Genomic DNA, 21,018 nt, shown 5'->3' on the forward strand with positions numbered 1-21,018 from the left:
ATAAATTTGGGATAACAAGTTAGATTCCTGAAGGGATATAATCCTAAAACGTGTCAGGTTTTTGCTCATTAGAATAATTTTGTAAGGTATATTGTCTCATGTTCATGAGACTTCTAGTAGGAAATTAAACAATTCATCAAGAATCAAATACTTAAAAATTTTTTTAGTTGTGGCATGGCAACAACAACAAAACAACAGTGATAGTCAACATCATGCCAATTACATCATGCACTGTTCTGTATGTAACAGGGAAGTTATATAAAATTAACATCTAATGCTCAATAAAAGAGCTAATCAATTGTTTTCACAATATTCCAACTCTAAGAGTCAATATGGATTTTTAAAAAAATTCAATCTATTTTTTTTTAAACCCCTGTGAAAGAAGGAGAAGCATCCCATGGTTTAGATCCTTGTATATACCTTCATATGGATTCAGCATCACCTGGCCCAGTAAGCTCCTGGAAAAGGGTGGAAAAAGATATAGACCAATGGTTCTCAAACTGTGGTTCCCAGACCAGCAGTTACAGCATCTTTTGGGAACTTATTAGTAATTCGAATTTTCAGGCCCCACCCCAGACCTATGAATCAGACACGTTGGGGGTGGGACTCAGCCTTCTGTGTGTTGATGAGCCCCCCTGCACACACCCCCATGTGATTCTGATGCACTAAAATCTGAGAACCATTGGTGTAGGAACACATGATCCTATGGCTGAAACACATCTGCCATATAGATTGTCTGGGTTGGTTATCACAGAACAAGTCTAGAACATTCCCAGGATGGCATGTCACTCAGCATAAGGGCCAGGAAATGCAATTAAATAAAGTCCAATCCCTCAACAGCTCTAGGAAAATACTCAAGTGCCTTTTGCATCTTTATTTCCATTGTTTCCCCAGAGGCAAATCTTCCAACTTTGTGGTTTGGGCAAGTTCTTTCTCCTGCTAGCGGCCAGTGAACTTGAGCAGGCGTTCATGCAAATGCTGCAACATGCTCTGTTTGTGCAGGATCAGTACAGAGAAATATACAAAGAAGGGTGGTGGGAGACCCTCTGGGAACAGGCCCACCCTGATGGGGCTCCCAGCAGGTACTGGGGAAGCATAAAGAATACATCTTTTCATAACCAGAAAGCAAATCTGATTGCTCAGCTTTGATAGCCCGCAAATGCCATTTCTCTGACAAGGCAGTCTAAGTTCCTCAGAAAATTCCAAGATTCTGGAAGCTGTAACCTGAACAGGTACAAGCTTGGCTTAACACACAAGGAGAGCATGGAGGCCTGGATCCAGAGCGTGGGAGATCAGGCACTTCAGAGAAAGGAAGAGGGGGAGCGGGGGCGGGCAGTGGTGGCTGCTTCCTTAGAAGACACAGGGTGAGAGCCTGAGCCCCAGGGATCAGCAGGAACGCTTGACTCTGTGGGCAGGAAGTAGCTTTGGGAGGCTCAGGCTTCCATAGGCTTCAGTTCTAACTCTGTGGTGTGTGCATGTGTCCTCTTTTCCGAGGGCCCATACTCTACCAGGGTCTCTGTTCTATGTTATTGTTCTTCAGTGAAGATTATGTTCTCATTTGCCAAGAGGCAGGTGCCTCAATAGCTCAAAAGCTCCCAAGTATATCCAAGCATGGTAGAAAGAAGACAAAAGAACCCATCGTATATTGAGGGTGTCCACGGATTAGGCATTTTACCTGCAATTCTTGATTTTATTCTCACAACAAATGTGGATGGTAAGACTTCTTAACTCTGTTTTGTAGGTGAAGAAATTATTTGTGCAAACAATGATCAGGGCATTTAACTGTGAAGTGGAACTCTAAAATTATGTGTGTGGAAAGGATGTGACCAGCACCCCCAGCCACATGCAAGCGCCTTGGAGAGGCACGGGTGCTTCTGTCATACATTGTTCGTATCAAAATGGCCTGTGTTCGTTTCTTCTGTGGGAACCCCAGTTTGCCAATATATCCACTGGGAGACAAGGCTGCACTAAAACACCGTCATGGTTGAAAACACACAAGAGCGTCTTCTCACCAGAATCATTTCTGCTCTTTTGTTCTGACCTGTTCAGCCTCCCCCAGGTGTGGGGTCAATAGAGGCCAGTCACTGGCACGACGGAGCTGTGGTCTCCCGACTCCCAGGCCCACAAGGTACACACAGCTGCCCCCTGCTCGGTGCCCCACCTGGCTCCAGGGCTCCGCCTGCCACGCCTCGCAGGGCTCCGGGTTACAGCTGGCGCTCAGCGGCGGAGGAAAGCCGGCCAGGAAGTGGCAGTGAAACGGCCTCAGGCTTCGCTGCTCCCGGCCGTCCACGCACTGAATTTCCCGGATCTTGAAGCCCCCGCTGCAGTTTCTGGAGCACTGTATGGAGAGCCAAAGGAAAAGGAAAGTCTGAGTCCTTGCATCTGGCCTTTATCCCCCTGATTGACGGGGGGCTTTACAAAGCACTGTGGGAGCTCCAGGGCTAGGCCTAGTTCAGGTTAACCCCGTTTTCCCCCACAGTGCAGGAGAGAGAGGGTCACACATTTTACCCAGACCGGGCTCCCTGGGTCAGCCCAAGCATGTGAGTACGTGAGCGGGCTCTGCTGGCTGGCAGGGCCCGGCAAGGCTTCCCCTGCCATCCCTCACTGTTGTGAATCTTAGGGCAAGTCACAGAAACAGGCCGAGCCTCATGTCTACCAGTACTGGGGTAAGGACTGTTACCTCACAGGGCCTTGTGAAGATTAGGGATGTGGGGGCTGGCGTGTCAGCTGGTACAACCTCTGTCTTAGTGGGTGGTTGGTCTCTTCTGGGTGTCTCTTCACTGGGGCAAAGAGCCTGCCTCCCTTGTGATGGGGCATCATGGGTGCAACCCACAGTGGAACCCTCTGCCAGCCCAATGATTCTGTCCCTTACGACCCTGCTAAAAACTCATTTTCTCCATGACTCTAAAAGTAGAGTATGGAAGTGGACTTGGCCCAATGGATAGGGTGTCTGCCTACCACACAGGAGGTCTGCGGTTCAAACCCTGGGCCTCCTTGACCCATGTGGAGTTGGCCCATGCGCAGTGCTGATGTGCACAAGGAGTGCCCTGACACGTGGTGGGGAAGGGGGGAGCCCCTTGCAACACATGCAACAAGATAACGCAACAAAGGGAAACACAGATTCCCTGTGCTGCTGATAAGGATAGAAACGGTCACAGAAGAATACACAGAGAATGCACACAGAGAGCAGACAGCTGGGGGTGGGGGTGGGGAAGGGGAAATAAATAAATAAATCTTTAAAAAAAATAAGAAAAATAGAAAGTAGAGTAAGCTACCCTTTCTCTATTTAAGGGTCCATAGTTGGGAAGCAAACTGAATAATTGCTCAGCAGTTTGACCTGTGGAAGTGTGCAAACCCAGTCCTTGTCTCCACCACTACTATCCTCTCTCCTGTGGCTGCCACCTCCTGTCTCCACTGCTGAGCATTCTCTTACCATGTGCCCATGGAGAGCCATTCAAAAGGCCCTTCTAACTGCCTTTTCCCCATATCTATTAGGATGAACAAGGAGGCAGTAGGTCCTACATCCTGCTTTGTCTCAGTAAAAGGGCACGACTCACCTGAAGGCATCTGACTTCCATAGGATCATGATAAACACGGACCTGGGGCCATGAACAACCAGACTTATGCAGCCTATTCAGGAGGGAAAAATTGAATAGGGAAATGGACAATGGCCAGACCACATATAAAAATAAAACTCTGACTCATATCTGCAACCAGTGGTCCAGAAAGCTAAACCACTTTCTACAGGAAACAGTCCAGGACGCTGAACCACAATTCCTGGAACAATTGACCCCAAATAGCCAGGACTTGATCATTAACTGACAGCTTTCCTCGTTTTTGCCCTGGATTCTAACTTAGGACCAATTGGAGAAAACCAAATATGCTCCCCTAAGCAATTACATAGGATGCCCCAGCTCTAGTTAGCCTACCCTCACTTGCTCATGCCAACAGCCTCCATCAGGGCATACCTAAAATCTTCCCCTTTTGTTCCATTCTAAAGATCTCCCACTCCACTGCCTGACTTTGAGTCTCTCCCAAATATAAGTGATGGTGGCTGACTCCCCTACTATAGCAAATCCTGAATAGATGGCTGTGATGGCTAGGCTATTGTGTCAACTCAGCCAGGTAATTGTGCCCATTTGTTTGGTCAAGCAAGTACTGGGCTAACTGTAATACAAGGGCATTGATGGACTTTCATCATCATTGACTTTACTGCAGTGGTAAATCATAGCTAGTTATAATTACATCAGTCAGGGAGATTGCCATCAGCAATGAGTGATGCTTAACCCAATCAGTTGAATCCCTTAAAAGGGGAAGTGATTCCAGCATTGAGAGAGAATTTCCCAGCTCGTCTTTGGACAGCCAACATCCCCCAGAACTTGTCAAGAACCTTCTCTGGACTTTCACTGCAGTCCCTGGTTGCAGCCTTTCTGTGGAACCTGGACTTGTGCATTCCTACAGCTGCATGAGAGACTCTTACAAAATCGCATACTATTGACAGATATCTCTTATTGCTTCCGTTGCTCTAGAGAACCCTGACTAATACAACGACCTCTACCTGTTCCTTTTGGGTGCGCTATGTTTATTTCCATAGGCGTACTGCTTCTTGTTGACTTTGACTTCTTGGAGTTTGGAGGCTAACCCATCCCCCATCTAGATAGATTCTATTAATACTTGATCATAACTTGAGCTTTCATGACTTGGTCTCTAGCCTGTTTAGAATTCTAGTGCCTGTTATATCCCCTCAGCTCATCTCAGCTCTACATCCAGGTCGCTTATGGTCAGTCCTGTCCTGTTGCTTGCCACTCAGGTGGGGCCTCAGGGAGGTGCTGTGGGAAGGAGGCAGTTACCTGTAATAGCCCTTCTTCCCAAGATTCTCCTTGCGTTAGCAATATGTCCCTTTGGTCCTTAGATCCCGAGCACCCTACCTTCTGCATCACTAGCAACTGCTTCTTTTTTAGGTCTCAGCTAATGTATCCCCTCCTCAGAGAGACCCTTCCTTGCATACCTTAGCTAAAGAGGCCCTCCCTCTTGATATTTATCTCACTTCTTCTCTGTTTCCATCACAGGAACTTGAAATGTAGAACTTGTTTTTTGCCCATCCTTCCTATTAGACAGTGACACTGTGAAGGCAAAAGCCTGTCTGCTCTTTTCACCATCACATCCCTGCAGTCAGCACAGGGCAGCACAGTGTAGACGCCCAGTACGGGTTTGTTGAATGAATGCATGGATTTTGAGAAAGGCATGCTGGGAGGCTCCCGTAGGTCAAAGGGGTCTCTGGTCAGCAGAAGGCTGGAAAGCATCTTTCTTTCTCCTTTCAGTCCTTCCACTGATTATCTCATTGGCAGCCTCGGCCGAAAAAATGCCCCACCGTGAAAGTGTGCCCACTACTCTGGCTGGATGTGGTATGTTTTCTTCAGGATATCCTTTCAACATGGTCAAAGATTAAGCTCTTTCTGGCTATGGTGAAATAGTCGCAATTACAGGGCTGGGATTGGGAAAAGAAAATTCCTTGAGACCATTCAGTAGAAGTAAATCCTAAAATACTACTGCCCCTTCTTAAGCTGCTTGGCAGATTGCCCCAAGGTGTCTTTAAACCTTGCACTAAAACATAGAAAAGTGCAGGACAACATGACAAGGGGCAAACTTATATTCTAATACTGCCATAAATCAAAGTGTGTGTTTAGCTGCTCAAAAATAAGCAATACTTGTCAGACAATCCCACCAAAAAATCATATTAAAACTTTGTTTTTCTGCTATGCAAGTCAGCCACAAAGAAAAAAGTAACAGCCAAATAAAAATTACCCATAGAGCAAATGAGAAAGCTTGCTAATAATTTCCATACAATGCAGCCATTTGTCTCACAAAACAGATTTCCAGGAAATAGCACATGGTTAAAACAAGAGGGCTCTTAATTTGGAAAAAGGAAATTTATACAACATTAGTTAAAATGGGGTTTTATTTTCTTGTTTTCCATTTGTTGCTGCACTTTGTTATTCCTAAATTTAATTTTAAAATTAGCATTACCCTTTTGTCAAAGAACACATTCACATTCAATAGGAAATGAAGTGTATTAATATGCTGAAGTTAGTAATATGGGAAGACACTCACTAAATCTATGGCTTTTCTATTACATTTTCAAACCGGCCTGCGATTAAGCTAGCAAGAGGGAAGTGGCAGCATATTAAATCACTCCACTCTTAATGCTGTTTTGCTTTTGTGTGAGGAATGCCAATTATAACATTCATTTTCTTATTGCCCTATGAGAAGGCCATCTGTATTCATGTTTTCCTAACCTGGAGCCTGTGGTCCAGACTGAGGACAGGAGCCAGGCTAATGAAAAGAAAGACTGGCTAATGCCCTGTCGTGACCAAACAGGCCTAAGAGTGTTCCAACTACTGCATGACTTTGTTTAATTGATGTGATTTGCAAATCAAATCAAGTTAGATTGAAAAATACTCTCAGCTTACAGGAGCCACTGGCAGAGGAAAAAAAAAGAAATCATGACCTTTTCTTCCTGGCGTTTTTTTGATCTATGAAGTCATCCTGATACACTTTCTATGTTGGATGCGAACTTATTGCTCAAATGAGTAGTGAACTTAACGAACACACAGTCGGAGGTCAACAGCCTGCGTTCAAGAATAACCCTGGCACCAAGTGGCTATGGACTCTGGGTCCATCTCTTCACTTCTCCAGGTCTCCATTTCTCCATCTGCTTAAAAAAAGTATAAGCTAGCTAATTACACTAGCCTAACATTCTAAAGTTTTGTAAGTGTATGGGATCACTGGATTTGCATATAACCAGTGATTCTATTTAGATTTTAGAAGACTTTTTTGCTCTCCAATTATATGCCAAATATTAAACCAGGAATTTCTGTTCCTTTCCTTATGCTAAACGGATTCACAAGTGCCTTAAGATCAAGTAATTCATTACAAAAACTCTAAGTCGAGCAACATCAAAATTCATCCATCTTTCCATCTGTCCCTCTCTCCCTACTTCCTTTCTCCTCACTTACTGAGCAGTTTCTATGATCTAGGATCTTTATCCTGACCCTAAGCCGTTTGCAGTCTAGCAGAGTAAAAGCTATGTAAATGGGTAGACCCAATAAAGAAGTAGGAGCCATAAGATGTTCGTAATATAGTGAGGGCACAAGGGAGGTGATCATTTTCACCTGAAGAAGTCAGAAAAGGCTTGAATAAAGGACTCAAAGCTTGAGGTGAAGCTCAAAAGATGAGTAGCTGCTCATTTGGCTGGCAAAAAGGGTAGAGGACATTTGAGGTAGAGAGATTGACATGTACAGAGGCTTAGTGCTGAGAAACAATGAGGCATGTTTGGGAATATTGAGTCAGAATGCTAGAGCAGAGGGTGGGGGACAAAGGGAGCCAGGCAGGGGCTCAGTCCTCACTCAAGCTGCCTTGGGTTTGTGCTTTCTATGGTCCCGAAGACTTCCATTTAATTGCCATTCCTCTAATTATTTCTTCTTAGCCATCCCTTAGCCTAAAACATTTGAGGGTGTCAAGAGAGAGTGGTAATTCAAACATATAGCAAATTATATCAAGAGTAAAATAAATGCAGTGATGTTCAGTGTATGGCCCACCTTCCTGATACTCAAGAAGTTCCTCTGTGACATGCTTTTCTATGTTTGACTTTTGCACACTGGACTTTTTAACATATGCTTCTTGGAACAGGCTATGTATATGTATAGGGGACTCCATGGGTAATAAGAAAGAGGTTATTCTCCTGTATAATTCATTTGTAAAAATACAGATGAATAAAAGGTAGCACTGTCATAGACAATCTATAAAACCTAGTAACATGGAGACAAAAACTAGAAAAAGACCCAAAGACTAGTTAGTAAATATATGAAATCCACCACCATAAGAAAGGTTGTCACTTCCTCTTATTTTCCAGCAAAGCTACAGATAGCAAAGCTCAACTACTGCTAAAATAAAATCATAGCATTGCCTGGGTGGGAAGATAGATCATTCCAAGAAAAAATGTAAAAATCTTTCTAATTATCTTCAGAAATAATAAAAATCTGCCTGACTTCTGTAAGAAAGGGCAGTGCTCATTCAAGAAAGATAATAAAGGGGTCATCAAATCAAGAGTTTGCAAAACTTCAGAAGGTACAGCAAGATGTTCAGTCTGGAAGTGTGTGGAACTGTGGGTGATGTATAGGTTTGGTGTCAAACCAAACAAGATTTTCAAGCTTATCTTTGTCGCTTCCTGCATTTCTTCTATCACAAGAGTCATATTTTTTCCCCATACAAATTTTAATGCTCTGAAATTGACATATGTCTTATAACTGAGGTACATATTAATTGTATAGTGTTTCCTTTCTCTCTGAAAAGTTGTGATTAAATTCATGACACATCCCTCAGTTGATAGTTTCTTAGAACTGAGACTATTCAGTACTAGCTGTGTGACAAAGTGTGGGGGATTTGAATCTCCAAGATTTAGTTTCCTCAGTGGGAATTAAAATCTCAGAAGGTCCTGTGTTGGGATGAAAATGAAATCACTGAGCTGAAGCTCCAGGGCAATGTCCAGTATACAGTGGTACTTGACGAGTGCTAGCCCTCTCCACGTCCCCTAGGAGGATGCGTCCTCCAAAGATTGCACACCTGTGAACACCTGGTCTGTTTGGTACTGGAGAGTGAACAACTGCTGAAGCCAGTCACTCTGTTGATAGGATTTACTCGGCTGTCATCTGTGCACAGGCCTCCTGCTCCCAGGAAAGCCAGAGGTTAGTAAATGCCAAATAGAGTTCAAAGTTTACCCACTTCTTTGTCTGAACTGCCTTTTGCCATTTACAAAGTTGTTTCACACACAGTATCTCTTTTGATCCTTACACCGCCTCTATGAGGTGAGCAGAGGCAATATCATCAATTTCAATTTGAGGTGAGAAAACAAGAGCTTGAAAGGGGGCAGACTAATGGGTCAGTGTCACCAGGGTGTTTGTGGCACAGTGGTGTTGCCAATCCAGGTGTGCCTGAACCCAAGGTCCGTGCTGCCTCTAGGATTCTGTTCTGCAGAAATTAATTTTCCCAAGTGTGCCTCTGGGACAAACCTGAAGGCTACATCCTTGCTTTTGTTTCAGAGAGGTCAATGGACAAAGAAGCAAAAATATTCTGATAAATTCTTTCTACGCATTGTAAGGACAATGGTCTGAATGTAGAGTCTCATTCTACTGTCACATATGTATGAGAAAAGGTTCACAGCAGTTGTATCAGGCTGCATGATGGAGAGAAAAGAACCTCACAGGGAGAAGAAGAAATGGCTTTACTGACAGGAGCCAGTAAAATAATCCCACTTCAGATTGCAATCTTAGTGATGGGGTATTACTTGGTGACCTGGAATGCCTCAGACATGACATCAGTGGGGATTAGGAGAGGCTGCAGAGGCCTCTATAGTTGCTGTTCCTAAGAGATGAAAATCTCTGGATTTGGGGCAGAGATTGGTGGGATAATCAGAAGATTCAAGGTAAACCCAGAAGTCTACCCTCTGAGAAAATGACTGAAAAGATCAACTTCCAACTTGGCTAAATGTAAACCTTCCAGATATTGAAAGACAAAACGTAGTAGGGGTCCTGAGGGCTCTGGAGACACCCAGGTCCTATAGTCATGGCAGATAGCTCTGGAGTTTGGTGCCTTGCCAGTGGGCCTTACTTTGGAGTTTGTGCTCTTGAGTGGACAGAGTTGGATTCCGATGTGACTTCCCTACATGTGCCTCTTCTCTCCCTTTTATTGAACCTATAGTTGGTGCTGGAGTTGGTAGGTATATGTCCAAGAGACTTGAATCTCTAGACTGTCTATGTGCCACCTGGACACTAAGTCTCAGCAGAGTTGCAACACTTACTCCCCAGTTCATTGAACTCATCCAGGACAACTAACAAGGAGGTTAGGATGGACAACCACCACACCAAGGAACTGAGAGAGTCTACAACTGCAAGCAAGAGAGCCCCATCTATCAGCCATATGGGATCGAAGCCTCCTCTCAATTAGAGGTGGAATTGGCATCACCATCCCAGAATCCTCAGGATTGGGGAATAAAATATGGACTAGAGTGGACTTACTGGTATTCTATGATAGACTTATTGTGATTCTAGCAATGGAAGAAATTATATCATTGATGTGGGGACAGTGGCTACTGGAGTTGCAGAAGGCAGGGAGAGGAAAAAAGAGGTATAATATGGGGACACTTTTGGGACTTAGAGTTGTCCTGAATGACATTGCAAAATCAGATATAGGACATTATATATCATGACATAACCTACAGAATGGAGTGGGAGAGAGTGTAAATGACAAAGGAAACTATAATCCATGTTGTGTGGCAATGCTCCAAAATGTGTTCATCAATTGCAATGAATGTACCACACTAATGAAAGAAGTTGTTAATGTGGGGGAAAGTGGGAGGTGTGGGGGATGGAGTATACAGGAATCCCTTATATTTTTTAATGTAACATTTTATGTAATCTATGTATCTTTTAAAAATAAATTAAAAATATATATTAAAAAAAATAAAAGACAAAACCAGGAGTCTATTTTCTTACTCTAGAGTTTGGAGTTTGCCTCTAAGTGAACTTAACAGGCCTGAAAGAATTAGTGAAGTTAAGAAAAAAGCCCTGCAAATCATTCCTAGTACATGATTTGGATTTTAGGCATCTATATGAATTGCTTAATAATGTGGTAGTCAACAAGAAATCTATGTTAATTGTCAAGATTTAAATAAAATCTAAATTACTATACCTAGGGAAAAAAAGAAAATACATATGCAGGATTTATAATAGAAAAAAAACAACTCAAGGCATTTGGCTTTCGGTTGTAAAATAATATCTTTGAAATGAGTTTTACCCATTTTTCTGATAGAAGAGATGTTTTCTTTATTGATAAGAATGCAGTAATTTTGAGGATTAGATTTTAGATGGAATGATTAGCTCATTTTGGCAGAATTTGTAAAACCACTAGGAGTGGCTACAAAGGTTAATAACTGTATCTGCAGCCCTCCAGGGCATGAGAGAGAGAGAGAGACAGACAGACAGAAAGACCGGCAAGGGAGACCCTGGGCGAGCAGGACTTCCTTTAGGAGGTGGACCCCAGAGAAAAGCTCAGCAAATTGTACTCCAGCTAGAATTACCCAGCTGAAGTGAACCCCTTCAAAGGGTGAACTATTTCACCCATTTCTGTTTTTTGAGCCATGTAATTTCTAACAAAAGGATTATCCCCAGTGAGAAGAAAGTGGAAATGTAGGACTTGGTCAACAGTTAGCTCAGTCATGAGAGGCTCCTGAGATTTTTCTGGATATGGGAGACACTTTGTAGCCAAGTCCCAGTTCTTGTTGCACCCAGAGTCTGTTATGAGTTAGGAGAGAAAGAAAAAAGAAACAGCATTCATCCTTGAAAGAAAATGGAATGGAAACAGGGAAAGGGAAATTGGCAGTTGTCAAAGGAATGTGCGGTAATTTTCTGAAGGAGTGGCCGCACGTACCTCCCCTTCCCAAAGGTCAGAGCCTTACTTTGGAAAAGCGGCCACATGTGGATGAGTGACATTTCATATTCAGTTATGATCAAATGAAACACCTCATGGTTCTGCCTGTTTGGGGGACAGAGGAGACATTGACATCCCCAGACTTCCTGGGTGGCTCTTTCTTTTCCTTTCTCTTGATCAGCACCTTATGGCTTGGCATAGCCCCCACGGGCTGACTGTGCCCCGTGCAGAGATGACCAGCAGGTTGGGCCTGGTGAGTGCTAACTGCTCCGAAACCCTGATCTAGACAGCACGGCCACGTGAGTGAGTGTGGCTGCGTTAGCAGTGCCCACACACTCGTGCTTTGCAAAGCTCAGTACAGGGAATATATTTTTAAAGACCAAATTTTCCTTTGTCTCATCTCTCTTTTCATTTTGCGTCTGGCATATTAAATGGTAAATTTGTTTTGTGAATAGCTGCTGAGTCATGGTTTAATCATATACGTGATAATGTGTAATTATCAATTATAATGCTAAACTTAAGGAATTTAGAAGTGCATATGCCGGACAAGCAATAAATTGTACAAATTGAACTTTTTATCTCAGTTCATCTGGCAAGAGGAAGGACAAGCTGGTAAAAATATGTAGGTTAACAAGACAAGTGGGCTTGTTCTAAGACTTGTGTGTGACTTGAAGAAGGGCTCTGGTAACGCCTGTGATTTATTTATCCTCAATTTCATAAAAGGGAAGACACAGAAGGGAGGCAGGAAGGCAAGAAGGGAAGAGAGCCACCTACTTGGGGAATTTCTTCTATAAGATGTGTTCCCCGCCCCCTCCCCGGCCCCCGAATCCTGCCGAGCATGCGAAGTTACCTTGCTCCATTTTCCCACTCTCCAGCCGGCACAGGGACGGAGGTGGCACCTCTTAGCAGGGTCAGGCTTCTGGACGGCTGCACAGTCGGAATCTCTGTGGGTGCTGCACTCCACGTGTCTCCAGTAGGTCCCCAGCCCACATGTGGTGGAACACTGTGGCACAGAAGGAGGAGAAAGAGGATGGAGGCTGAGGGCCACTTTCCCAGACATGCTCCATCACTGTGACCCCAGACTACATGGTTCTCAGGCTCAGCGGCTGAGCTTTTAAAAAATACCGATGCTGGGGGCCCTCAACCCATACAGATCAATCTGAATCCCTGGCGGTAGGGCCTGGACATAAGTATTTTAAAATAATTCCCTAGTAAGTCTAATATGCAGCCAGGACTGAGGATAATCAGTTTAAAGGTAGGAGGAAAACCCAATGCAAATGGAAATTTCCTTCTCTTTAAAAATTATACTGGCCGGATGCCTGGGAAAATATATATGAGTGAACACTCTTCTGAGTACCTTACCTAGAGTTATTTACTTTATTTCATACAATCTTATGAGTCTGGAATTTTTATCATCCCCACTTTATAGATGAGGAGACTGAGGCAGAGTGAGAGTAAGAACTTTGCCCAGAGACATTCAGTTAGTAAGTGACTGAGCCAGCGTTCAAACCCAGAAAGTTTGGCTTTAAACTGTATGTCTACTTGTAGTGCAACTTCCATCAATTCATTACATTTTGAAGTCACAATTAGGTAGAGGAGGTGCTGTGTATCAATGGGAAATATGTATAGCCCTCTAATGCAGGATAGAAAATGGTAGGACACTGTAAGAGACATTCAGATTAAATGCTAAAGAACTTTAGACATTTCTGTCTAACCTAGGGGTCAAAAAAGGCTTTATGGAAATGCAAACTGAAAGCTTCATCCTGAAGAATGGGGAGAATTTAAAAGGGCAGGGAAGGAAGGAAAGGAAATTCCAGGCAGAGGATACAGCATGAAACAAGGCACTGGATTTGAAGGGGCAGAAAGTTTAAAGGAAAATGAAAAGTTTCGATTTGTTGAAGCTTAAGATGGATGAAGAGAAGCAGGAGGCAGTATGGTTGGCAAGCTGGATTATGAAAGGTGGTGAAGGCTGTTGTATGATAGGTTAAAGTGGATTTTATCCCATCTTGTATGTAATGAGGAAACACTGAGGATTTTTAAGCAGGAGCTTGGCATGATTAGAACAGTCCTTGTGGAAGACTAATTTTGCAGTCTTACATCTCTTGCAGTGGTGTGTGGAGTGGATTGGAGGGAAGAAACTGGAGACCCACAGACCAGCATGCAAGGAAGGGCAGGGCTCCCAAGTGAGCATTCTTGATTCTCAAATATTGGGACCCTGGACAGTTCCTCCTTATAAGGAACTGCCCAGAATGTTGCAGGACTTTTATCATCCTTGGCCTCCAAACATTGAATGCTGGTAGCAGCCCCACCCCACCCATGGCACTGTAACAAACAAAAGCATCTCCACTTGTTTCCAAGTGCCTTCTGTCCTCAGATTGGAAACCACTGGGCCCTAGACTAAACAGAGGAAATAAAGAGACAGAAATGATGATGTGACACTGACATGAAAAACTCTAGTAGGATAGGAAGAGAGCCATACTGAGGACAGTTCTGAGGTTTCTCAGATTTGGTGATTAAGAAGAGTGACCCCATTTGAGAGAGGCAATCCTAAAGAAAGAGCTTCAGAAATGAGCAGAATAGAAAATCAAGGGTAGTAGGAAAAGTGAAACCCAGAGTTTCCATTCTCAGTTCTGATCATTTCTTAAAATTTTGTGTTAAACATTTTGTCATAAAACATTCATAAAGGGAGCAGGCACCAAGCCTTTTTATGAGGAGACTCCTTACAGTTGTGGGACTCTTCTAATAATATCCTTGTAAATTTGCAGAACTGTGCAATCTGGGCTAATTCCCCCTTTCAAGGCAAACTGCCTGGGATTAATAGCTCTCAATGGCTCCACCACTGTTGCCAAATGTCTGGCGAGCTATGATGTGGGTTAGGCAAGACGGTTTTTTTCTGTCAAAATCAAATAATAACAGTTGAGACAGAATTAATTATTTGTATCTTGTTTTACTATAATCATAATGTATTACTCTAAGGGATCAAACGGTCATCATGGTTGAGGTCTACTTTTGGTTTATTTGTTTGGATATTGTAATTTCTTATTAAATAAATTAATATTTCTTAATCAATTAACACTTATTAAATATCCTCAGGGCAAAAATATTAGAACAAATTTAAAGTCAATAATTTCTGCCCTTGGACTTGGGGATGAATGAAGAGATAATAGGATGGGAAAGAAGACTAATTTCTGAGACATCTTACAGATGTTTGTGTTAACTTGTGGACTGCGAAGGGCTTATCTATCCCCTTAACAGTCTAAATGTAGGGATTTATTGAAGTACTGCGATAACCTCCTAAAGAGCTGCCTCCTTTGCACTGCAATTTGGTGTCTCTCTTAGGTGGCTACTGAAATGTTGTTCCTAAAGTCACCAGTGACCTGCTAATAGTCAAATCTAATAAGCTTGCTGTCAATCCTCAGCTTCCCAGACATCAGTGGCACCATCTCCCTTGGTTTAAGTCTTAAATATTAGGCAATTCTTTATTAGTCTTCCTCATGGGATCTCTTTGTGAGCCAGGTCTTTAAATGTTCATATTCTCCAGAATCCCATCTTCCTGCTCTTTGCAGCCTGCTGGCTGTTTACAGAGTGACTTGCAGACTTTCACAGCTCTAACTTCAACCTATTGCTCATGGCTACCAAATCTCATCTCCAGTTCTCACCTCTCTTGGGAATCTCAGACCCATACACACAAACATCTGCTGGTTATCACTTGGGTTATCCCACGGTGTAGCCAAATAGATTTGATTCATAACCAAACTCATCTTCTTTCCTTTCTTTCCCTCTACTGAGACTCACTTTCACATGAGGTGTGTGTTATTTTAGTTTATAGGACCACCATCCAACAGACACTCAAGAATCAGATTGAATAGTCATGACATACTTGTCTTCTCCTCTCTGCTCTTCACACCCATATCCAGTTATTCACACAGTCCTACTTATTTTAAGTATTGGTCGTATCTTGAATGTATCTTCCCTTCTTCATCCTGAGCATTCCTGTCACAGTTCTCATGTCTCATCTGGACTCATGTGATCACCTCCCAACAGGACTCATTGTTGCTTCCAGTTTTGCTCCCTTCAAATCCCTCATCCTCACTGCTGCTAGAATAAACTGCCTAAAACACACAGTGGGTCATATTCAGTGGCAGAGATTGCTAGCTATTCGCAACAATCATTTTCCTTCTTCTTTCTAAGTACATATTTCCCAACTTTCCTTGCAGTTTGGTTTGGCCATGTGACTTATTTCTAGGCAATGGAGTGTAAGCAGAAGTGATATGTGCCTCTTCTGGGCTTGGCCCATTAAACGTCCTATAGGAGCTCCGCTCTGCTCTTTGCCCATTCTTACTAGGATTAGGATGGTGACTTTAGGGCAAATTTGTTGATGGCATGATTGTTCCCCAAATGACTGCATGGATTACTCTATACCATGACCCAGGATCACCTGATGGTATTATGTGAGTGAGAAATCAATTTCTTTTGAGCTCTATTTGTTAGAGTAGCCTCAGTCTAGCCTCCCTAAAGTGTGTTAACATGTATGATTTCTAATTACATATACATATGCAGTACACATGTCATTCATGTTTTGATTATTCCAATATAAATCCTATATCTAGGCCTTTTATTATCTTCCCCTTTTTCATGTTCTGTATGCCCTGTGTTATAGTCTTCTCAAAGCCTATGCCATCTTTAATGAAGGGAATTCCATTCTTCATCTCCATTGACTAAGTATCCCAGTAGTAAAGTGCATAAGCTTTATAGTCCAATTACAAATTATTTATTTAACTCAGTTTTCAATAAATTGTTCGTTCTCTTTGCCTTTGCATCTGCGGAGGGCACACATTGTCTAAACTTCTTTGACTGATGGAAGACAACGTTGCTAAGCCTATTTGCCTTTTAGCCTGCTCCATGCTTTTGGATGGAAAGATAAGGTTTTAAGAGTACTAATTGAAAGAATAGCACTCCAAAAAACCTAAACAGATTTATTTTATTTCAAAATATCTAGGCTGAATCCACTGTGGAAACATCTTAAGGACCATCTGTTCCTGTAAACCCAAGGTAACCATGGAAGCCCTCAATATTATTTTTAAATACTTTCTAGTGAACAATGTGATTTTCTCATCTGTCTACCCAGCATCACAACTTTTTACATGACATTCTTTTTATATGTCATATGACCAAAGCAGGGACAAATACAGTCCAGGGCAGAAAGAGTGGTGACATTTTCTGATTTTGAAAGCAATGGATCAGAAGATCTGAAGTCAGTCTGCCTCAGTTTAAATCCCTGTTCTGTCATATGTAAGTGTGTCTGATCTGGCCAACTACTTAACTCTCTTAGCTCCAATTTCCCCATCTCTAACATGGGGAAAATATTACCAATCTGCTCAGGCTATAGTAAGGATTAAATGAGAGAAAGCATGAAAATTAGCATAAATTCTACTTTATGGTGCATGCTTTATAAATGTTCACTGTCAACATCCTCCTCACCATTAAGAGCCTTTTATAACTGATTAGGAAAGAAATCTGACTTAAATATCAGGAATCACGAGACCCATTCCTCTCCTTCTTTCAACCAATGATTATTGTAAACATGAAACTCTCTTCCCCCCCTCAACCTGAGTTCTTTATTTGCAAATGGAGGTATGATGGTTAAGTTCATATGTCAGCTTGGCTAGGTTATGGTGTCCAGTTGTTTGGTCAAGAAAGCACTGGCCTGATTGTTACTATGAGAGTTATTTCATGGATTTAAATCAGTAGTCAGTTGTTTGCACCTATAGTTGATTACATCTACAGTCAACAAAGGAGATTACCTTCAGCAATGAGAGAAGTCTCATCCAATCATTTGGAGGTCTTAAAGGGAGAACTGATGATTTCAGCAGTCAGAAAGAATTTCTGTCTCTATTTTAGACATCCAGCTTCTCCTGGAGAATTCATCAAAACTAACTCATGGCCTGCTCTATGGAGTTGAAACTTGCTAATACAAATCAACCCAATTCCTCTAATATATCATATATCTATGTCCTACTGATTCTGTTTCTTTAGAGAACCCTGACTAATACAGGAGGTAATATGATGTTCTTTTCACAGCTAATTTGACAAACTGGTTTAGAAATCATAAAGCAATGCAAAACTACAGGTCAAATGCAAACTTTCAGCATTTGGTGCAAAAGCATGTGAAGGTTTGAATTTACCTGTTTATTGCCAATACAATCAATTGCATGACCCATGATGTTGGTTAACTCATACCAAAGCTGGCTGTCAGTTGGTGCTAAAATTCACTAGAAAGACAGCAGCTTAGAGTAGAAAGAGTCAGTAGGCCCCACTCGTGGTTCATCACCCCACTGATGAGTGTGTCCTCAGACAAAACAATCTTGAAAAATGTTAGCTTTTCAATTTGTAAATGGGTGAAAATGAGGCCTTACCTACTCCCCAGGACTGTTTAAAGGAGAAGATAAGAGACTACTTATGAAAATGACTTGGAAACTAACATGATTTATAAATTTAATGCACTGCTCTCTTAATTTTAGCCATTAATACTTCATTTCTCTTTAACTAGGGAGAGGAACATGAAATGTCACAAAAATGCTGGATAATTTGAACAGGTCACTTGGCCACAATAGTAGAAAAAGACAGGGAGTAATAAACAGAACCTCGTACCTCACTCCAGTCTCCAACAATCCACTGTGGAGGGCTGTGGCCCGTCATGAGGTGCTTATAATTGGAGGCATTCAGCAAAAATCCCTCAGCAATCAGAATTGTTGCATCCTCCTCATTCAGGATTGGTCCAGAGCTTTGTGTTAGATCCCTGTTGCTTGGAGGGTCCAGGTGGTTATGGTATACCAGTTTTTCTGAGGGTGCTGGCTGGTCATCCCCTCCCAGAGGGAGTGGAGTCTTAGCTGGCTTTTCAGCAGCCACCCCCTCAGCTCTGGGTGTAATATTTTTGAGAGTAGTGGGCCTTTGGCTGGGTAGCAGTCCTTCAAACCCTGTGTTGAAGGGTGGCCACCAGGACTCCTCCCTAAGATAAGGTGTTGGTGGAGGTATAAGTGGCATTGCTGTCCTTCTTTCCACTGGGACATCATTTCCTGGTACTCTGATATTGGTCCATATTACAGTGTTGCTTTCGTCTTTCTTCTCAGGTTGCTCTCTGTCTTCCCCTGAGCCACTGTGAATCTCCACTTCTGGCTGTTTGGTCAGGGTATTGTAAAATGGAGTCACCTGCCAAGTCACAGGGTTGCTGGAAGATGACAAATCTGAATTGCTCACTGTTGTGGCTAAAAGGTCTACTTCAGAGGTAGGATGAATGCCTGGATTGGAAGCATTCTCTTCATTTGGTTGGATACTCAATGACCAGTGAGTGGGCTGGGCAGTACTCCCGGTAGAAGTGAGATAATGAGAGTCCAGTTCAGACTGGGTTGAACTATTTTCCCTCCATTTCCCACCCAGGTCTCCTTGGGAGGCTGTGACAGGACGAGGGCTGCTGATTGCCAGAGTACTTGTGCTTATAGACTCAGGCACCGTGGATGTGGTCAGTGCTCTGGGACTGGACGTAGGTGGAGACATGGGCTTTAAGGGGTCTTGCTTAGATGTTGGTAGATTTTTCCCATTGGAGATTGTACTTTTGTTGGGTTTCAGAACTCTCCTACGAGATGGGCATTGCTGGAGGCCACACAGAGCTCGGCTGTTGGGTTTCTTCGTCCTATCGCAAGGTTCATTATGGTTCTTGGCACACGTGACACTGCGAACCCGCACTCCACCACCACAGGAAACAGAACACTGGAAACGAAAGACAGCTGTTAGTTTTGGTGGAAAAAGATGGAGTGGTTCTCATCCTCAGCTTTACAACCAATCAGGCCAGGCCTAATAGAATCTGAACTGTGTAGCTAAAATTGTTTTCCTCTATCTCTACATTTAATTTCTATACTCTTTCAATTTTCCATGGAAATACATATCTCCTGGAGCTCAGGACCAATCATTTACTCTCCACAAACTGAAGATACAAACCATGATATAGTAAAACTGAAGAGTCCCTGGACTTCTATCTGTGGATGGTAGGATCCACAAAAAGTACAATGATTTAAACAAGTCATCTAACCTTAAGAATATATATTAATACTATCTCTTTCCTAAGGTTATTATATTACTAAATTAATGTGAAATGTTTACATAGATCCTGGAATCTATTAAGCTAGTTATAATTAACCTTTCCCTTAATATTTACAAAATGTGCATAATGACCAACAGACTCTCCCAGGCACCATAAGCTTCACTTCCATGTGCCAGTGTCAGGTGGAATCAGATAAAAAGCCAGGGAATCATCCCACTTACATGTATACCTATGTCTAGGGCCTTTTCTGAAATTTAGAGCTGGTTAATCAAAGTTGGGAAGATACCCTTTCCCAAAGAGTTAGATGGATCCCTTAGCATGGAGCTGATAGACACATTGGGGTAGAGGCAGAAATCCCTCTTCAGTATTCACTTCACATTCTGTAGGCCCGCCAAAACATAGACAACTAGATTTTCTTTGGGGGAATCATGAAAAGGATAGTTCTTTTCCAGAATTAATGTCGATAAATAACGTTCATTTCATCAGAAATGGTGGCTGCAAACCACATGTATTTGCTGTATAACACTGTCCTCTGTAGAGGACAGGGTGGCACACAGATTGTCTTATCAGGGGAGTTGAAAGGTGAAGAAGTTGCAGCACATATCTAGAAGATCCATATCTAGAAGATCCATACACATCACGGGTATATTGTGTGGTTTTTTTGGATTCATGTTTTCTAGGCCTAACACATGGGATATTTTTGTGTGTGTGTGGTTTTTTTGGATTCAGATGTTCTAGGCCTAAGAAATGGATGGATATATATATATATATATATATATATATCCATATATTTTTTAAAAATACATATATATATATACAAGTTATAAGTATTAAATAACTTACTAATGGGGTGAATTGCCCAATCCATCAGAATAAAGCTGGAGTAAATAATAGCTATCATACCTGTTGTTTAGTTAAAATATGGCAGAGTCTGATATTTTAATGCAGAAGTATATTTTACAATAGAAATTCCAAAGTGGCAGACCAAGGGCTAAATTTGGCCCACCAACATGTAGTCTTTGGCCCGTTCAATCTTAAAACAAACAAACAAAAGCAAAAAATAGCTCAACTAATGGCCAATATTTTTAAATTAGCAGATTTCACATTAAATTTCCAGATTTTTAGTTTTTCTTGAAAGGCACACTTGGTTTCCTCACCCAGTAGACACCGAGTCTTTCCAATAATCCTTGTATGCTATTCTTAGCACTGTGATATACTGTGCCTGGTAGAAGAGTGTTATCTATCTCCCAAGACTTGGGGGCCTAAAACATAAATTGCCTTTTCTCATCCTCACACTGGAACAAGCCGTGCTGTTTTGTAGTTAGCCCCAGGCTTCTTCCAGTGCATGCTCCACTGTGTTTACCTCCTTAGGAGCTGTCAAGCCGTCCTGATGAGATAAACACAGTATACAACAGCATGCTTAGAACCCGTCTCAA

General features: G+C 42.3%; 1 protein-coding gene across 1 annotated transcript in view; it reads right to left on the reverse strand.

Moving 5' to 3' along the window:
- The window catches only part of ADAMTS12 (ADAM metallopeptidase with thrombospondin type 1 motif 12), a 392,811-nt gene that overhangs the window by 31,138 nt on the left and 340,655 nt on the right, over positions 1 to 21,018 (reverse strand). Inside the window, exons 19-21 of the mRNA XM_058307631.2 lie at positions 18,136 to 19,251; positions 12,335 to 12,487; positions 2,162 to 2,338 (exon numbers count right to left, since the gene is read on the reverse strand). Of these exons, the coding sequence (XP_058163614.1) occupies positions 2,162 to 2,338; positions 12,335 to 12,487; positions 18,136 to 19,251 (1,446 nt within the window). The remainder of the gene's footprint in view (positions 1 to 2,161; positions 2,339 to 12,334; positions 12,488 to 18,135; positions 19,252 to 21,018) is intronic.

Source organism: Dasypus novemcinctus, chromosome 2 (genome assembly GCF_030445035.2).
Source record: "Dasypus novemcinctus isolate mDasNov1 chromosome 2, mDasNov1.1.hap2, whole genome shotgun sequence".
NCBI lineage: Eukaryota > Metazoa > Chordata > Mammalia > Cingulata > Dasypodidae > Dasypus > Dasypus novemcinctus.